The sequence below is a fragment of the Oryza sativa genome, chromosome 2 (assembly GCF_034140825.1).
Source record: "Oryza sativa Japonica Group chromosome 2, ASM3414082v1".
Taxonomy (NCBI): Eukaryota; Viridiplantae; Streptophyta; class Magnoliopsida; order Poales; family Poaceae; genus Oryza; species Oryza sativa.
The window spans coordinates 32,020,857-32,038,525 of record NC_089036.1 but is presented as its reverse complement, the minus strand read 5'-3'; the positions used below and the strand labels follow the sequence as shown (position 1 = coordinate 32,038,525).

At 45.0% G+C, this 17,669-nt stretch overlaps 4 protein-coding genes and 1 non-coding gene across 8 annotated transcripts; 2 read left to right on the top strand and 3 right to left on the bottom strand.

Annotated features, from left to right (window-relative positions):
- The first annotated feature begins 4,424 nt into the window (after nucleotides 1–4,424).
- Nucleotides 4,425–7,891, top strand: LOC4330742 (membrane-anchored ubiquitin-fold protein 3-like). 2 transcript variants are annotated; one of them, NM_001401980.1, is made up of 3 exons: nucleotides 4,425–4,806; nucleotides 6,360–6,527; nucleotides 7,365–7,891. In NM_001401980.1, the coding sequence occupies exons 1-3, from the start codon at nucleotides 4,674–4,676 to the stop codon at nucleotides 7,418–7,420; spliced, it is 357 nt and encodes a 118-aa protein (NP_001388909.1). In that variant the 5' UTR covers nucleotides 4,425–4,673; the 3' UTR covers nucleotides 7,421–7,891. The 2 variants fall into 2 exon arrangements, with proteins under 2 accessions (NP_001388909.1, NP_001388910.1); NM_001401981.1 differs by having other exon boundaries at nucleotides 6,360–6,530.
- Nucleotides 7,892–8,325: 434 nt separating this feature from the next.
- On the top strand, nucleotides 8,326–11,088 carry LOC4330741 (tRNA (carboxymethyluridine(34)-5-O)-methyltransferase). Its single transcript, NM_001416902.1, has 3 exons — nucleotides 8,326–8,748; nucleotides 9,025–10,050; nucleotides 10,671–11,088. Exons 2-3 carry the CDS (start codon nucleotides 9,032–9,034, stop codon nucleotides 10,753–10,755), a joined length of 1,104 nt encoding a protein of 367 aa, NP_001403831.1. The 5' UTR covers nucleotides 8,326–8,748; nucleotides 9,025–9,031; the 3' UTR covers nucleotides 10,756–11,088.
- Nucleotides 11,089–11,338: 250 nt separating this feature from the next.
- Nucleotides 11,339–13,559, bottom strand: LOC4330740 (pentatricopeptide repeat-containing protein PPR5 homolog, chloroplastic-like). The gene is made up of 2 exons (NM_001416901.1): nucleotides 13,183–13,559; nucleotides 11,339–12,854 (listed from the first exon to the last, which is right to left on the bottom strand). The coding sequence occupies exons 1-2, from the start codon at nucleotides 13,498–13,500 to the stop codon at nucleotides 11,685–11,687; spliced, it is 1,488 nt and encodes a 495-aa protein (NP_001403830.1). The 5' UTR covers nucleotides 13,501–13,559; the 3' UTR covers nucleotides 11,339–11,684.
- Nucleotides 13,560–13,783: 224 nt separating this feature from the next.
- Nucleotides 13,784–13,855, bottom strand: TRNAW-CCA (transfer RNA tryptophan (anticodon CCA)). The gene has a single exon. It is a non-coding gene; the product is annotated as a tRNA-Trp (tRNA).
- An 801-nt stretch (nucleotides 13,856–14,656) lies between these two features.
- On the bottom strand, nucleotides 14,657–16,297 carry LOC9270776 (ATP synthase delta chain, chloroplastic). 3 transcript variants are annotated; one of them, NM_001416900.1, is made up of 2 exons: nucleotides 15,444–16,295; nucleotides 14,657–14,974 (listed from the first exon to the last, which is right to left on the bottom strand). In NM_001416900.1, exon 1 carries the CDS (start codon nucleotides 16,216–16,218, stop codon nucleotides 15,487–15,489), a length of 732 nt encoding a protein of 243 aa, NP_001403829.1. In that variant the 5' UTR covers nucleotides 16,219–16,295; the 3' UTR covers nucleotides 14,657–14,974; nucleotides 15,444–15,486. The 3 variants fall into 3 exon arrangements, 2 of the variants coding, with proteins under 2 accessions (NP_001403829.1, XP_015626374.1); XR_001543599.3 differs by having other exon boundaries at nucleotides 14,670–14,988; nucleotides 15,369–16,297; XM_015770888.3 differs by having other exon boundaries at nucleotides 14,670–14,988; nucleotides 15,444–16,297.
- Nucleotides 16,298–17,669: the final 1,372 nt, after the last annotated feature.

The window sequence follows — 17,669 nt, the reverse complement described above, 5'->3', positions numbered from 1 at the left end:
ATCACACACAAAAAAATAGCAGGGAGCAGCCGCGGCGCGAGGTTGTCGACGGCGAGGGAGCGGGTAGCGGCGACCGCGCGCCAGGAGCGGCCGACGGCACGGAGGCGGACGCGGTCAGGGAGGGAGCGCGAGGCCGGCGGCGTGGAGTGCGAGCAGGAGGCGGCCACTGTCGTCACCGTGGTTTGAGCGGCCATCGCCGCAGCCCAAAGCGCCGATGCCTCGCCCTGCCGTTCCTCCTCTGCCGCCCAACCATACCACAGCCACCACGTGTGAGCGTCGCCGCCGTCGACCAATCCATGGACAGAGCTCCACTTTTCTCCACACAAAACCGATCCTCTCTCTCTCTCTCATGCCGTGTCAAGCCAGCCGCCAGTCGATCTCCTTCCTCGGAGCCTCACCAGCCATAACCTCTCACCATTAGCCTCGCCTCGCCGAGTAGAACCATTTCATCCATTTCCCCTTTCCCTTTGCCACCACTTTGAACCATCCACCCAACCTCTCTCTCTTCCCGATTCACGGCCTTGCACTCGTCGTTCCGGCCATTTCCCTCACTCCCTCGACCTACTACCACCCTCCCTTGTTGTGCCGCACTCGGGAACATACTCCGCCGCCAGCGTCGTCGTCTCCCGGCCACCGGAGCACCAGCGCCCTTCTCTACCTCCTCTCGGTTCCCTGGAAAGAGGCAGAGAAGAAGATGACGGGAGGAAGAAGAAGAGAAAGAAAAATAAAAAGGAGTAGAGAAGGATTGAGAAAAACAAAAAGAAAAAAAATTGAAGGGTAGAACCATACTTACACGGTTCTTTCTCTCTCCAATTTTTTCGGATATAATAAAATAATCCCGTAGGTGTCCAGCAGCTAATTACCAGTTTTTCGTGGTGTCTTATAGCAAATACACGTTTTTGTGGTGCCTCACAGCTAATTACACATTTTTTGAATGTTAGCAAATTTTGCTTTTTTTTTTTAAGATAGGTTGGATTTGGATCGGTCTCTGTCAATCTCAACTCTACAGAAAGCAGTTGCTGCGAAGTGTGACAAGCGTCTAGGTATTCAGTTCAGTTCAGTCAATCACAGCTACCATTTCAGAATTCAGACACAAACATTTCATCGCAAGAGAATGGACGGGTACTCTATAAAAATGTGGAAACACGAGTTGGTAGACCGACGTTTCACCCTGCTACTGAGAAGGCAACGATCATCAAAAAGACCCGAGCTTGTGCCACAACTCGACAGTTGTCCGAAACCACCGACCTAATCATGGCACTGTCAAATTCAGAGACGATCAAATCAAATCAAGGCGTCAGAAACACAAAGCATCTTCCATTAACCTCCCTCTTCTTCATCCACAACGAAACTTGCTCGCCACAGCACACAACGTTAGCTTGTCGTTGGCGGTGGATCACCAAATATCTCGAGTCTTAGTCTCTCTCACAGCCCTGGTATCCTCTGTGAACTGATGCTCAAACCAGTACATGAACAAAGGTACTCTATTTCTTTGCACTTTTTCTATCATAGTTATTTACCACTTGTCTGAAAAGTTACACTTTCATCTTGTTTTCTTCTTGTAGAGTATGCATCTACCATTCTAATCTACTCATACACCGGCATGAATGCAAATTGATTACATATGTAGTGGAGCTTTCAACTCTCACTTAGTAGGCCCATGACTCCACTACTGCTAGTAGCAGAGAAAAAAGCTGTTTCAGAGAGGATTGTGCATAACAGCATAAACAATAATTGGCCATTTGGCATATATCTCAGGCACACTAAGCAAGCATGTTTGCCACTAACAGACCTGCAGATTTGCAAGATAGAGACAAACATCACGCAGCATTGCAGCATCAATATTTACTGCCAAATCATTGGGGAATGTAAAGAAAAAGAATTATACCAGGGAAAAAGGGGAGAAATGGTTAGTGGAGTAGAGCACCTAAGATGCACACCCAATCATCAGTTAATGAGGCAGAATTCAGTGTAATGCAAACTGCAAAACTCTTTTCTGAAGGCTCAGAGGTAACGGATCAGATTCCAACTTGCATAATAGACAACAGGGGTGATGATTTTCAGTTGAAAACGAATGAGATGTTGATCTCCTGGGTAGATAAAGACAAGTTGTGGTGTCTTGATGCAGACTATTATAATTATAGTAGGAGTACCAATTAGCAGTATTCAGAATACCAGCTAATTAGGTAGGTTGGTGTCATCCCCCGTATCAATTCGAGCATAGAAATTATCCATTACTTCTGGTAACCTTCTTTATGTGATTACTTTTATCTCAGCTGCGTGAGTGCATGTAGCATATATTAACATTTTAATTGTCACATCCATTGATAAGAATATACCATCACCGAATTTGTTTTCAATGCTGATTAACATACTAGTCAGGAACCGGAGATAAGATTGAGCTTGAGGGGGTTTGGAAACTGACCCCTACACCCTCCATTAAAAAAACAAAATTCTGATTACGAATCTAAATATATATCGTGTCTAAATTCGTAGCTAAAAATTATTATTATTTATGATGATGTGAGTATATATGTAAGTTAGTATTTGCCACGAGAATTCTACAAACTTTGCTTGCACTGCATCCTTCTATCATTGCTTGCGGTGGCGAAAGCAAGTAGTACGGAATCTAGAGCCCCACTATATGACACTTCGGTGGTCTTTGCCACTAAAAAACAGCTCCTTTCTACCTGAAACCGTGGAAATCTTTGCAGTGGCTCGTTCTAATTCAAAGTTGAGCGTGACAATTTGTTCCATAGTACCAATTATTTTTTCAGGTATTCGTGCACTATTGCTTTGATTTCTTTTTTTCTTTATATATTATAAAAATAAGAGCAATGCAGGTACATGCTTTTATTCTTGTTGCTTATGAAACTAATAGTAGTACTTGGCATTTAGCCAAAAGAAAAGGGAATAGTACTTGGCTGAGACAACATCAGTATAGAAATTAATTGGAGAGCGACATGTATAAGATTCAGTTCCATTATTTCGGGAAGACCTTGTAAATCATTTGTGATATATACAAAAATTGCCGGAGTCTTTGCTGTCCTCCAATCATAATTATACCATTTTTTGATTGCATCATACGATAGAACAAAGAAACCCAACCACTGCATATGTATGCCGTTTTGTCCGTGTGTTCAGCTGTGCGGTTACCACGTCGTGTCTTCCCTTTTTGCTTGAAATTTCAGGTTTGTCATAGTTGGTGTAGCCTGGACTTTTTTCAGATTTCACTCCTGTAAATGTATGCATATGCACATAAGCAAAATCGTGTTTCCTAGTTCAGCCGAGGACCAAATCACCAAAAGATACAGTAGTAAGCCTGACAAATGCAGCCTTAACAAAGATTCAGCTGTCAGATGCTTTGCCTGCCAGGAAATGTTTAGCAGCTGACCTCGAATAATTGGGTGCTTCCTTCGTTTGGTTATCCCTGTCTGTGGATTGTTACCTGAGATTCTGAGAATATACAAACCATATGCAAGTCTCATGCAACTATCAGATGCTGTATGGATGGGAATTCTACTATTTTCTAATTGTGTTAGTTGATCCGTAAGTCAAAGGAGAATTCTAATTTCTAATCGTATTGGTTAGCAAGTCAGAGTATTAGCCAACCTTCTCAGACTAGCTAATCACAAACTCATGACCTCTAATGGGGTGCAGGTGCCAGTTTATCACCGGAAAGTGCAAACAGTAATTACCCTGCTTGAGAACCAGAGACATTTAGATGAAGAGACGTGTCAAGATTTTTCAGAAAAAAAGAGTTGCGTCTGGTGCTCCACATTTTCACAACAACTGTCATGTGACAACGACCATCGTTTAAAGAAAAAGCTCCGTGCTTCCGTCTCCGACCATTTCAACCTCCAAGGATAATCTTTTACTATCTGTATTAAATCCATTTACTATCTGTATTAAATCCATTCATGTGCTACCCTTTCAAAACTCAGGAAGAGGAGTCATTTTGACGTCAACAGAAGAAGAAAGAATTAAGATTAACTTTTTTTTTCCTGACTGGAGATGTAAATAACGTGCAAAACTCATCCAAGCTGCTAAAAATATGCATCATGCGTGTGTGTTTGTTCAGAATCAAACCAATCTTTTGTACCAGTACAACCACTTCCAGCGAAGCCAGCAGCTAGAGTAGCAATGTATGCGCATGAGCTCAGCCGCAGCAGCAGTGGCGCAGGAGAAAAACAGGGGAGAAGACGCCAACGATGAGGCAGGTTCACGCGGTCAAACCAGCCGTCGCCGACGTGCAGTTCCGACGATTGATTCCATCGTCTCGGGCATAGAATTCCCCGCCTGCTTCTCACTTTCACAGGTCGCAACCATGGATGGCTCCGTCTCCGTCTCCGTGCTAGTGGAAAAAATAATTGAGGCTTCTCGTTGGGTGTATCTGTTAAATTACCGAGGAAGGAAGCCCCAGTGTGCCTGTGCCCCCTCCTCGTCTTTCGTCTCTTCTCTCCTTCCTTCCTCCCCTTCTCTTCCTCTCCTCCCACCGAGTCGCCGCCCTCTCGCTTTCAACCCCCACACGGAAGCAAGAATTGTTCATCAAAACCCGATCTTTGGCGTGGCCCCGTGGATTTCTTGCGATCTGTTTGGTGCTATGGATTTCTGATCCGGGGTTTCTTGGATCTTGGGGAGTAGGAGGTGGGGGGCGGCGATCTGGCCGGGAGATGGCCGGCGGGAAGGAGCCGATCGAGGTCAAGTTCCGGCTTTTTGATGGTACGGACATCGGCCCGAGCAAGTACGACCCCTCCACCACCGTCTCCGCGCTCAAGGAGTTCATCCTCGCTCGGTGGCCGCAAGGTGAGAGGCAGAAGATTCCTGCATCAATTCGATAAGAGTACACGGATTTTTTTTTTCTTTTTTGCCCTGATCTGCTGCATCTTTGATTCGGTGAAAGCACACGATGGCTTGTGATAATTCTTGATCCCATGTAGTTTCTTGGATCATGTATATTGCTTTGTGTTGCGCCGTCTTATTTTTGCGTGGTGTTTATGTGGGGCGTTTTTTTTTCTCCTTTTCCTACCCTCTCTTTCCTATGGTTTTGCTCGTGTCAGATGCGTAGACGACTGTTAATTGGTAATCTGTTCTTCTCTGAATGGATACGGTGACCAACTGAGTAGCGCGTAACTAGTTCTTTTCCCCCTTAGCTTTCTAGAACTGGATATGCCAGATAAATACATCGTCAATCGACAATTCCCCTTCTCAGTGTATGTTTATCATCCATGAAAAATCCCGACCACACGAATTCGGATATTGCCAGAATAATATTTCTGCTAGTTTGTGGCAGAAAACCCCCCAAAAAACACATTTCAGGCAATGATTTGGATCACAAATAAGTGCGATGAAGGGCCAAACAAGAAAGAGGGTAGTCTTCCTATGTCCTATAAAGAGTAAAGACACAAAGAAGACGGCACAATGCCATGTTAATAACAGTATTATGCCTTTTGTATACCTATTTGCTTTCCTACATTATCTGAAGGTAGTTCTGCTAGCACTATAGAACTTAGCACATCTTTGGTCCTTTGCGTCAATATGATTGCTGGGCCATTCACAAGTAAACGGTAAGGATGAACTCTGGACACCGACTGTGGTGCTAATGTATCATTTTTTTGGGTGGTGAAACCATCAGGACGGATGTGACGATTTCAACCACAGCTGTATTTCTATTAACACTATGGAACACATAAATGATTTGGTTGTTTGTACACTTAAGCATAATGATCAGCAAGGGCCACATTTGTCATGTGGCACATTGAAGTTACTGACAACCACCAGAATCTTTTGCATAGTGCAACCTTTTGTCTGGCTGATGTTTTGCCAAAAAAGATGCTGCTGTATAAATGGATGTCCGTTTACATTAATTGGGACCACCGGAGAAAGATTTGGTGTGTAGAATGGAAAATCTAATAACTGAGGAAATGGATAGGCCAACAATTGTAAAAAAAAAAAACCATCTGACTATCACACTCAGACAGGAGTTCTTTTCTTGATGTGCAATGCTTGGGTGAGGTGCTCCTTCCTGAGTAAACTAGAGCATGTAAAATTGAATCCTTTGATCCTTTCCCAGTTGAATCAGTGTCTGCAAGCAAGATATTCCTCCTGCAGTACTTTTACCTTCATTGAACACACACTGCATTACAAACTCGAAGGCTGGAAATGGTGCAATTTCTTTTTTGAGATACTATTGATTACAAATGAGAATTAACGTTTTCTGGATGTCCTCAGATTGACCTGCATTCTGAAGTTCTCTTTGTAATTTTGTAAAGATTCAATTTCTTCATAATCCATACTTGTTATCCTTATATTCCAAATTTATTTTATTAAAGGGATTGTTCTTTATCTTTTTATGGCAGATAAGGAAATAACTCCAAAAACTGTCAATGACCTGAAGCTCATTAATGCCGGACGGATATTGGAGAATAACCGGACACTTGCTGAGTCCCGTGTTCCAGTAGGAGAGGTTCCAGGAGGTGTAATTACAATGCATGTGGTAGTACGCCCTCCACAACCCGACAAAAACAGTGGTATTGCCGCCAATTTTGTTTCTTTTTTTTCACATTGTTTTTCTGGCTGCACTGATGGCCTATTTCGCTTCTCCGTTGACACAAAACTCTATTAAATTCAACGAATGAAATTATGCTACAGCTGGGTATCATTCTAAGACTGTAGTGTCCTGTCCTCCAAAGATGAACATGTATAGGGATAGTATCTGTAATCTGAATACAGTGTCCCACAAGAAGAGCCCAGCCCTTTTTCCAATAGCGGTTTGTTCCTTGTTTTATTTTGTGTAGGGTTTAATTGATCAAGGTATATTGTTTGGTCAATTACTTGCATGGAAATTGTAGAGCAGCTGAGCTGGTGTTTCCTAAGTTGATAGAGGCATGAAATGAATATTTCGAGTTCTTTTCGCAAATTAACACGCTTTTATGATGGATAGGTCTATGGTAGTCTTGTGGCATAAGAAACTGTATTAACTTTTTTGATAGCTTCAGTTTAGATTTGTTACATGTTAGAAGATTTAAATAGGACAGTTTGGCGCCGTTACTTCTATAGATTGAAATGGGTGTTGGGTTGGTTCTCAACCATGTTTACACTTTGCACATAAAACTACAGCCTACAGATTCACAAAACCTTTTTGTTTATAGACATCTGGCTAGAAAATAACTACTTATTCTAATGAACTAAAGTATTTTAAAACTACGATTCTGCAACTATTTTTGGTTTTGACTCTCATGGAACTATAATTCTGTTGTTTATATGGTAGTATTTGGCTAATTAAATGCTTAAAGCTTTCATCTAGACCAATTTGACACCTCTATATACACATCTATAATGTGTTGTTGGTTTCTCCTTTCCAGAGAAGCAGCTTGCGAATTCCCCCAAGCAGAACAGATGTGGGTGTACCATACTGTGATACGCCGCCTGCCTGATGATGATGTACAATGTCTCGCTCTAGGATTTTGTATCTGCTTTCCTGTGTTCGCAGCTCTTGTGAATTCATTTTGACATCCAATTTTAGAGCCATTCAAATCCTAGAAATATACATACTTTAACACCCGTCAAATATGCTTGGGAGCTGGAACTGAAGGTTTCTGGAGGATGCGTCATGGTGATCTTAATGTTGTAACGAGTGTGCAGAAGACAGGGATTGGATGCTTTCTGTTGTATAAATTGTAATGTGAAAACGAAAAAAATTCTCTCCTTTTTCTTTTTTCTCTTGCCACATTGACATTTTATCGATTCTTTTTAGCACTGGTGTTTGTCATGTAAAACCAGAATATTGTACTCATATATGTAAGCTGAAAAAAGGGGTGTTTTATTCTGTTACGTGGACGGAAAAAGGAAAGAAAAAAAATAGAATCTGTCCTATAGTTATCCCATCTGGAAACACTTTTGGGCCAAATTTCTCATTATGCCAAAGAATCACTTTGCTACTATTTTCAACCCAATTATTTTTTGGCAAAGTTAAAAAAAAAGTAGCTACATTTAGTTTGCTATTAAATTTAGTTAGTAAGTACATATAAAATCTTGCTAAAATTTAGCAACCATACTAAAACTTGGTAAGATTAAAAATGGTAATAAAGTGAACAAGCCTGGAGATACCAAAAATCTGAGTTGCAAGATAGGAATTTAACTTAACTTTATAGTGTCACTGACATGTGGGGCCTGGCTGCGATGTGTCGATGTGACAGCAACAGCTTTACGGCCCGGCCCAATATATCTAGCGGCCCATTTACCAAATACAATAGCATCTCTCCCGCTTGTTACAGGCCGTCCGATTCTGGCCGCTCGCCCATCTCTACCGTTGGTTTCCGCCGCAAGGCTCGCGCGGCTCCCGGGCTCCGCCTCCGCGCCGCTTCTCCGCTTGCGCGAACCCAACCCCGGCGACCCCGCCGCCGCAAAACCCTTCCACCCTCTGCTCTCTCTCTCTCCGGCTCGGCGTCGCGCGCGCCGTGGAAGAGGCCACCAGTCGCGGGGGCGCGGCCTCCCGTCGGTGATCCGACGGCGCTGTATAAGCGTGATCGCTTGGAGCGTCCGGACCCGTCGCTGGCTCGTGTGCGTGTCAGGGGTTTCTCCGGCTGTCCGTGCGGGTGCCCGTCCGGTACGGGATCCTCGGCCCTCCTCCGCTGTCTCCGCCGAGGGAGGAGGCAGACCGGCCGGTCGCTGACTCGCTGCATCGATTTTTGGTTTGGTGGAGTTCAGCCTTAAAGACGGCTTACGCCAGATTTGATCTCTTCCAAGGTTAGCTTCCGCTTTCCCCACTCTGGACTCGTAATTTCTGATAGGTTTGCTTGTGAACGGTTGAATAATTGAGTCTAGTCTTATCCAGAGCTTTAGGGCTCACTATCTGTTGTGCAGCGAATTTATTGTTAATTGTTGCATGCTGCTAATTAACCGTTGCCCTTTTCTTTGTTGTAAAAGGTTCTGCAGTCGAATAGTACTTGCGATTTCATTTTATTGAACGAGTTAGGCTTACCAGCATGCCAGTGTGGCTAATCTTCAGTTTTTCACACGTAGGATTTGTATGCTACAAATATTTTCGAGGATAGCAACACGAATCCCTCAACGAGTCATCTGTGCATCGAATTCATATAGTTCAAATTATCGAAGTACTAGCACAAGCAGTCCCATGAATTCAAATGAAATGCTGGGAGCTCAGGAAACGGTATCTACTGAGGGGAACAACAGCTGTTCTAGTGTTCAGTCCACTCCTGACATAGAGAAGAAGTATGTGCATCGTGTATATGATGCCATAGCCCCACATTTCAGCTCAACACGCTTTGCAAAATGGCCTAAGGTTGCAGGATTCTTGAATTCGTTGAGGCCAGGGTCAGTTATACTGGATGCTGGCTGTGGTAATGGCAAATATCTGGGCTTCAATCCTGACTGTTTATTCATAGGATGTGATATAAGCCCACCACTGATTGATATATGTGCTGGGAGAGGGCATGAAGTGTTGGTTGCTGATGCTGTCAACCTTCCATACAGGGATAATTTTGGTGATGCGGCAATTTCAATAGCAGTACTGCATCATTTAAGTACTGATGCCAGGCGGAGGAAGGCCATTGAAGAGTTGATCCGTGTTGTTCGGAAAGGTGGTCTGGTGCTCATCACTGTCTGGGCTGTGGAGCAGGAGGACAAGTCACTTCTCAACAAGTGGACTCCCCTCTGTGAGAAGTATAATGAAGAGTGGGTTGATCCGAGCAGCCCTCCAGTGCGTAATCAATCCAATACTGTGCTTGAAAGCATATCAGAGACTGATGAAGACACAGGTGCAGTGAAGCAAAGGAATGATGATCTGAAAATAAGTAATGATGGTTTGGATGATAACGCCGATGTAACTTGCAGCAATTCCAACATTGATGAGTATCACAAAACCCAGCAGGAGTACTTTGTTCCTTGGCATCTTCCATTTCACCGAGCTGAAATTGGTGGTGCATCTGCTGCTGCTCTTGAAAATGGATTTGCAAAAAGAGATGACAAGAAGGGTACTGTGGTCTACAACCGCTATTACCATGTTTTTGTTGAAGGAGAACTTCAAAGGTGAAGCATTCTTACTCTGAGCTTTAGTATAAAATGCTCCTCTATTCTTTCTTTTTTTCATTTTCCCCAATTTTTTCTATGAAAATGCGTGAGTTAAGATATATCACATTATATATAAGTTCACCAGAATATCTCCATTTCATGTTGTTGACTGATGATTTGAAATTTCTATTGTTTGGCTTTGAGATATTTTCATACAGTTTAGTAGTTTACTAGTATCAGTTTTTGTGTTTAGCTATGCAACAATGGTATGATACACAATACTTGCGATTCTAAAGTTTTGCTTTTACTCCCTCCGATTCATACTATAAGTCGTTTTGACTTTTTTCTTAATCAAACTTTTTTTAGGTTTGACCAAGTTTATACAAAAATTTAGCATCATCTACAACACCAAATTAGTTTCATTAGATATAACATTGAATATATTTTGATAATATGTTTGTTTTGCGTTAAAAATGTTGCTATATTTTTCTATAAACTTGGTCGAACTTAAAAAAGTTTGACTAAGAAAAAAATCAAATAACTTATAATATGAAATTGAGGGAGTATGTTTGATCTCTGGTCTTTTGGTTGGAAATATCTCCTATCTCTGGCACATTGTCTCATTAATTTCATTTCAGGTTAGTTGCTGGTATAAACAATGCAGTTGTTGTTGACCAATTCTATGACAAATCAAACTGGTGCATCGTTCTTGAGAAGCTTTGAACATGCAGCTAAAAGTGCCGGGGAGAAACTCATCTGGAGCCTGTGCCCTTGTATCTTTGTAAGGACTGCCAGTTGTAGGCGAGCACGGTTTTGCGCTCCAAATGTACGAGGCCTGACACAAAAAAACTGCATTATTGAATTTAGCATGTCATAATTCTCTATTCACTTGTTGGTGAAGATCACTTTTGCCCGTTGTCATCGCGGGAATCTTCAGGTTGATCTTTTCAGGATTGCCCAATTAGGGTCATCCGGATTTGCAGAAGTTTGTACTTATGTTCTCATCGAACTGGTGAATTTTGCAGGTTTGCTTGTCTCTCTCTTATGAGAGTATGATGTACTGTTGTCTGATGTATACGCTAATTGGACATTTCCGCCAGCTTTCACGCTTTTCCTGTGTACGCAATACGCCCGTAAGCGTGTTACAGACATGTTATTTCCGAGTGGCAAAATTGCATCGTCAGGATGCATCACCTGCGCAATAACGTCTTACCAGGTTGATAAACTGATCCATGAACGTCTTACCAAGTTGATAAACTGATCCATGTACAAAGAAAGGTAAGCTATCAGAACATGCGCACGAGATGCGAACAACAATGAGAAGCGATACTTCAGAAACCTCAAGGTTACTGACAGACAGAATTGCAGGCTTGCAGCTATACGAAAGAGGAGCTGAACAAAAAAGAAGGAAAAAAAAGAAACCCCTATGCTGATTTTACAACACAACTATGAAATCTACAAGACTACAAGCAGCATTAGCCGACGCACAAAAGATCTCAGCATTCACATAAAGAAAACTGCGTTATGAGCCAATCAATCGCTCGTATCTCCAAAGATACTGCTATAGACAGTTTTAGAGATAAATTAATTGCATTCTCCGTGCTGTCAGGCAACGCAGAGTATGAGCTTGTAAGAACTAACTGACCGCCCCATCACGCAGCAACTTGCCAAACGCTTAAATTTGGCTTGCTTGAAGTGTCAGTTCCAGAATTGTTTGCGGACTCCACATCTGGCTTGCTTGCAGAGTTTTTGCTGGGTACCGTCCGGGGTTTCTTGTCAGTGTTGCCAAATGCCTCCAAAGCATCCAAGAAGAACTTTTTATTTGGAACAATACCCTGTGAGTTCATCCGTTTGAGCAACTTCTGAATAAGCTTCTTGTCGTTTGCTTTGGTGTAGGCCTTGTAAAGCAATTTGTATGTGGAAGCACTGGGCACAGCACCTTTCTTAATTACAGAATCTAACAGCTGATCTGCTTCCATGGGCAAGCCGTTCATGCAGTACGCATCAAGCATTGCGTTCACTGATGACAGGTGTACATTATTTTGTGAGCTCACAAGCTCATCGAATATCTGTCTGGCCCTTGAGACACAATCACAATATGCATACATCATGATTAGACATTCTTGTGTCACATAGTTCGGTTTGAATCCCATTTCAGTCATCTTATCAAGCACACACTCTGCTTTCTCCCTGAGTCTCGCTTTCCCGTAGTTGGTTATCATGGAATTGAAAGTTGGGTGTGTAGGCTTCTCCTTTGATCGTAGTAAGCTCTTGAACACCTGCTCCATCTTATCGAATGCCTGCTTTCGCCCGTAAGAATCTATGAGTATGTTGAATGTGATTACATCTGGACGACATTGATTGCTTTTCATCCGTACTAGCACAGATTCCATCTCTGTGATCATGCCATTCTTCCCGTAAGCGTCCATGACTCCATTGTAGGTATAGATATCAGGAGAGACAGGGCTTTCATCCAGATCCTTAAACAAGATGTCTAGCTGTTTTGTGTCACCAGCCTGAGCAAAAGCTCTTAGGAGAATGTTATATGTCACAATATTTGGTTGGCACCTATCAATAGTCTTCATCTTTTCAAAATAGCCGAGAGCTTTCGCCAAAGCCTTGCTCTTGTCTCGCGAATGCAAATGTGTGCCGATAAGAGAATTATACACTGAAGTGTCCGGCCTACACCCACTGTTCCGCATCTGAGAGAACAGCCACATTGCCATCCGTATCTGGCCTTTCCTTCCCATCACAGATATCAGCTTCGAATATATGCCGTTATCAGCAACATACCACCTTTGTTTCTGCATCCATCTGAAAACCTAGCAAAATAGAAGAGCAGTAAGGAACCAGTAGATATGTCCAACTTACAGGAACTTCAAAATTCATCTCTTGTTGATCCACATCAACACCCTAAAATGGCACTTATGATAGCAATCAGGGGATTAGTACACAAAAGCAGGCATACTGCTAGTCAATTGTGATTTGAGTTGGGCTCATAGGCAAAGATTATATGTGACACGAAATGTAAACCATGGTAAAAGTCTCTCACTTTCAGTAGAAAGGCGTTGTTACTGTAGAAACCTAAAGGGCGTAAGGAGAAACAGGGTTTTTCACTACTCGGGCATTGGGGCACTTCGCCATGCTCACCTCGAGACACTGGAGCCAGCCGTCGCGGCGGCCGAGCTCCTCGAAGAGGAGGAAGCAGTGCTCGGTGCGGACCACCTTCACGTGGCGGTCAAGCACGGCCACGAGCCGCTCCTTGCCGCCGCTCGTCCTCCGGAGGAAGAACCGCACCAGGTCCGCCGCCTCGGCGGCCTCGTCCGCCCCTTCCGCCGCCGCGGCACCCGCGCCCCGCCTCTTTCCCCTGGCTGCCGCAGCCGCCATGTGCCGCCGCGCGGCGGGGGCAGCGGCGGCGCCGTGGTGGCGCGGCGGCCACGGGCTCGATGTGGTAGGGTAGGCGAGCATCGGGTTAGGTCAAAAGGAGAGGCCCCTTAGGTTTGCATTGGATAGGGTTGGCCGGCGGCGAGTGGCGGCAACTGCCGTCGGGAGGGAGGGGCGCGGCGCGGGTGGGGGGAGAGGAGGCCGAGGGGATAGGGGGGGAGGAGATGGATGGATTAGTGCGATTTTGGACGGCTCAGATTATCGGCTTCGTACGATTAGTGTGAGTTGGACGGTGAGGATTGAACAGTTACCAGAAAAATGAGGCAAAAATGAAAAGAAAAAAGGAGATCCGTTTGGATCGGGGATTTGAACCCGACGTGAATCGAACACGCAACCTTCTGATCTGGAGTCAGACGCGCTACCATTGCGCCACGGATCCTTGGTGATTACAAATGCTAACTACAGGTATTAATTAAAATACTAACTTAATGAGCAAGCACCTCAGCAGATCCTGCCCCTGAACTTTTGACGTGGGACGGAAGCACATTCCAAGTGAAATTTTGAATGGTTTTCGAAAATTAAAATTTAAAACAGTAAATTTGGTAGAAATTTGATCATAATCTATCGAAATTTGGCAAAAACTGTCATACCGTCGAAGGTCGGGATTCAGCGCTCAATCAGAAAGATGAACCCTAATCCCTAGTAACACTTGCCACATGCCATGGTCATGGCTAAGGTTGCAGCAAAACGAAGAAATCTCAGCAGCAAACCTGGTACACTTATAAGACGCTGCAAAACTTGAATTTAAAGCTTAATTTTAGAGTTGATTTTGAGAGGGTTTTTTTCATCATATTTTAGTTTTCAACAATGCTTTTAAACCACAAATAACACAGATAAAAAAAGTTTTACTTATAAATTAATTTTTTGTTTGCTTGTGCTCCCTCCGTACTCGTAAAGTCGTTTAGAACAATGTTTATGTCAAACCTTAGGAATATAAATCATAAATAACTCTCAAGTTATTGAGTTTGAAAATGTAAAAATTATATGAATAGATTTGTCTTGAAAAATACTTTCATAAAAGTATACATGTATCAATTTTTAAATAAATATTTTTATAGAAACAAGAAGTCAAAGTTGTGTTTTGGAGACCGTGTCGCTGTCCAAAACAACTTCCTTTACTAGTACGGAGGTAGTATAACGTTTTATGGCATATTACCTGACTTACATTGAAGCAAAAGTTCAGGGCACGCATAAAACGGAACACCACATGATATATTGATCTCGTTTATCAGATGAAAACAATGGCACTTTCTATACATATCTGCAAACTCTATCGGCAGGTACATAATGGAGGAGCAGCCTCGCTATAGTTTAGTATTTGAAGCAAATTACAAGGGCAACGAAAGAAAAGAGAATTACATTGGCTCCGGCCAAAAAATGAAAAGAAATGCAGAAAAGAATGTTGTCGTGATCGTCATATGTATTTGAGCCTCCTCCATTATATCTTCAGTTCTGAAGGGGATGAGGACCAGCATTCTTGACAAGCCTTCGAGATTCCCTGTGACAATGGAGCTGCAAAAGGATGAACAGTCTGTCACTAATTAAACTGCATTTGCATATTAGATTGACAGGTTTGCAGATTATAAGAGCAGCCTCATGTGATCACAAAAGCCAAATTCCTTCGCCACTTTGCCCTAATGCCCTCACACTTATGAACTACTTTCAATGATTGTTTTCTCTGCTCCATCGCACAAGACAATCTTCTACAGTTCTACTCTGAACTTGGCAGAGCAAATCTATTGAAAACTTCCCCCATGAGGCCGAGACATGGAGCTAGTGAACGCAACACACGCTACTCTACAAATTCTGCTAAAAAAAATATGCAGGCCAAGATAATCAAACAGTGCAAATTTTGGAATCCAGCTATGTATTATTTCAGCAGTAATGCTTACCAAACATTCAACAATCACATGAGAGCAATGTATGTTGCACTTGCACAAGAGTAAGAGACAACAGGAGGAGAGGACCTAAGGGCCAAGGCAGCGCCGCCGGGAGGGTGGTGGATGCCGATCAGACGTCGAGGGTTACTGCGGGCATCTCGAACTCGGAGGTGATCTCCTCGATCTGCTTCCGGACGCTCATGTCGATGAGGCTGGACCCGTCGCGGCCGTACTGGATGGTGAAGCCGGCGATGAGCTCCGGGTCGATGCGGGTCTTGACCCGGACGTTCTTCGCGCCGGTGAGATTCTGCACCTGCTGCGCGATCTGCGCGAGGTCCTGCGACTCGAGCTGCACGACGGAGGTGACGGTGGCCACCTCGGTGCCGGTGAGCGAGTTGAAGGCGTTCTCGAACTCCCGCACGATCTGCGTCATGAGGCCCGCGCGGCCGTTGTCCACCACGACGTTGAGGAAGTTGACGACGTGCGCCTGGAGCTCCGACGACTTGGCGATCTCGTCGATGAGCTGGGCCTTCTCGTCGCGCGGCACCGTCGGGTTGTCGAAGAACTCGGCGATGGCCTCCTCCGCGAAGATCTTCTCCAGCTTCTCCAGGTCCGACACGGTCGCCTCGAGCGTGCCGTTCTCCGAGGCCACCTCGGACAGCGCCGTCGCGTACCCCTCCGCCGCGGCGTCGGCGGCGGCCCTGCGCCTGGCGAGGTCCCCGCGGCGGCGCGGCGGCGCGAGGCGGAGCGAGGGGAACCCGCGCGCCGCGGCGCGGGCGAAGTTGGCGGACCGCGGCGCGGCGGCGGACGAGGGGGAGGCGGCGGGGCGGAGGGTGACGGAGGTGAGGCGGAGGGTGGCCATCTCGTCGGGAGGTGGGGAGTGGTGCGCGGCGGAGTGGTGGACTCGAGGAGTGCGGCTTGGCTTGGCTTGGCTTTGCGCTGGCTTGGGAGGCGGAGAGGCGAGAGAGGAAGAGAGGGGTTTGGGTGGGGGATGGACGGGCGGGATCTGCTGGTCTCCCGATCGGACGGTGGAGGCGCTCGAGCGCGCGGCGTGGCAGGAGGTGTGTGGCCGGCGGTGGGGATGATGCGGATAAGGAACGGATGATTGTGAGTAGGCTGATCGAGACGGGAGGATAGACAGACCGCCACTGCGGCAACAACGTCTACTCTGTCCATCTTATTAAAAAACCAATCTAATATTAGACGTGACACATTTTAATACTATAAATTTAGACATATATCTAGAGACACGGTATGGAGATGAATCTGGATATATCTCTAAGGACACGGTGTTGAGACGGGCGAGTGGATTCTTCAGAGATGGGAGCATCACGAGAGGCTGCGTCACGGAAGGATGCTATAGCTAGAAAATTGAAGGGTTAATTGGATCCATGCCACTGCAAATGTGGCAAATCAAAAAAATACCACTACTATTCACGTTATCGGGTAGATGCCACTGTAATCTTCTAAAATTAGAACCATGCTACTCCCGTCACTATTTTCGGCCTCCTCTCTCACGTCGTCATCCTCCTCACTCACGTCTGCAAGGGGAGAAGGCGACGTGGTGCCGGCGAGCGGCGAAGATGAGGCGGTGCCAGCGAGAGGACGGGGAGAAGGCAAGCAGCGAGGACGAGGAGGCGCTGGCGAGCGGTGAGAGGTCAAGGCCGCCGCCGGCAAGGATGCTCGCGGGGAGGTCGTGGAGGGGCGCGGGGAGCGGGCGCAGTCGCCGGCGAGGACGATCGCGGAGGCGGGCGTGGCCACCGCTAGCGAGGACGATCACAGAGGGGCGCGGGGAGGGCGGAAGAGCTTGTCCTCTCGCCGCTCCTTCCCCATCCACTGACGTGCTACCCTCCTCCGGCGCCGTGCTGCCATCTGTCGTCATGCTGCCGTCCTACAGCTGCCCATCCGTCATTGAGACGAGGACGACGAGAAGATGAAGACGGAAACGGTGGAAATCATGGAGTGGCATGGTTCTAATTTTAGAAGATTTACAGGGGCATCTACCCGATAACGTGAATAGTAGTGGCATTTTTCTGATTTGCCACATTTGCAGTGGCATGGATCCAATTAACCCAAAATTGAATGGGCTATTCAGATTGATGCCAATTTTTGGTAAAGTTGACAAAGGTGTGCATACATTTATTTTCTTGCTAAACTTTGATAAACACATGAGAAATTCTACCAAAATTTTGATAATATTATTCTCAAAAAAAAATTGATAATATTACCAACTTATTAAAATTTTTGGCAATACAGGGTTTATTTTAGCAACAATCTGAACAGCCCCGTGGTAGATTCTAGCACCCATATACA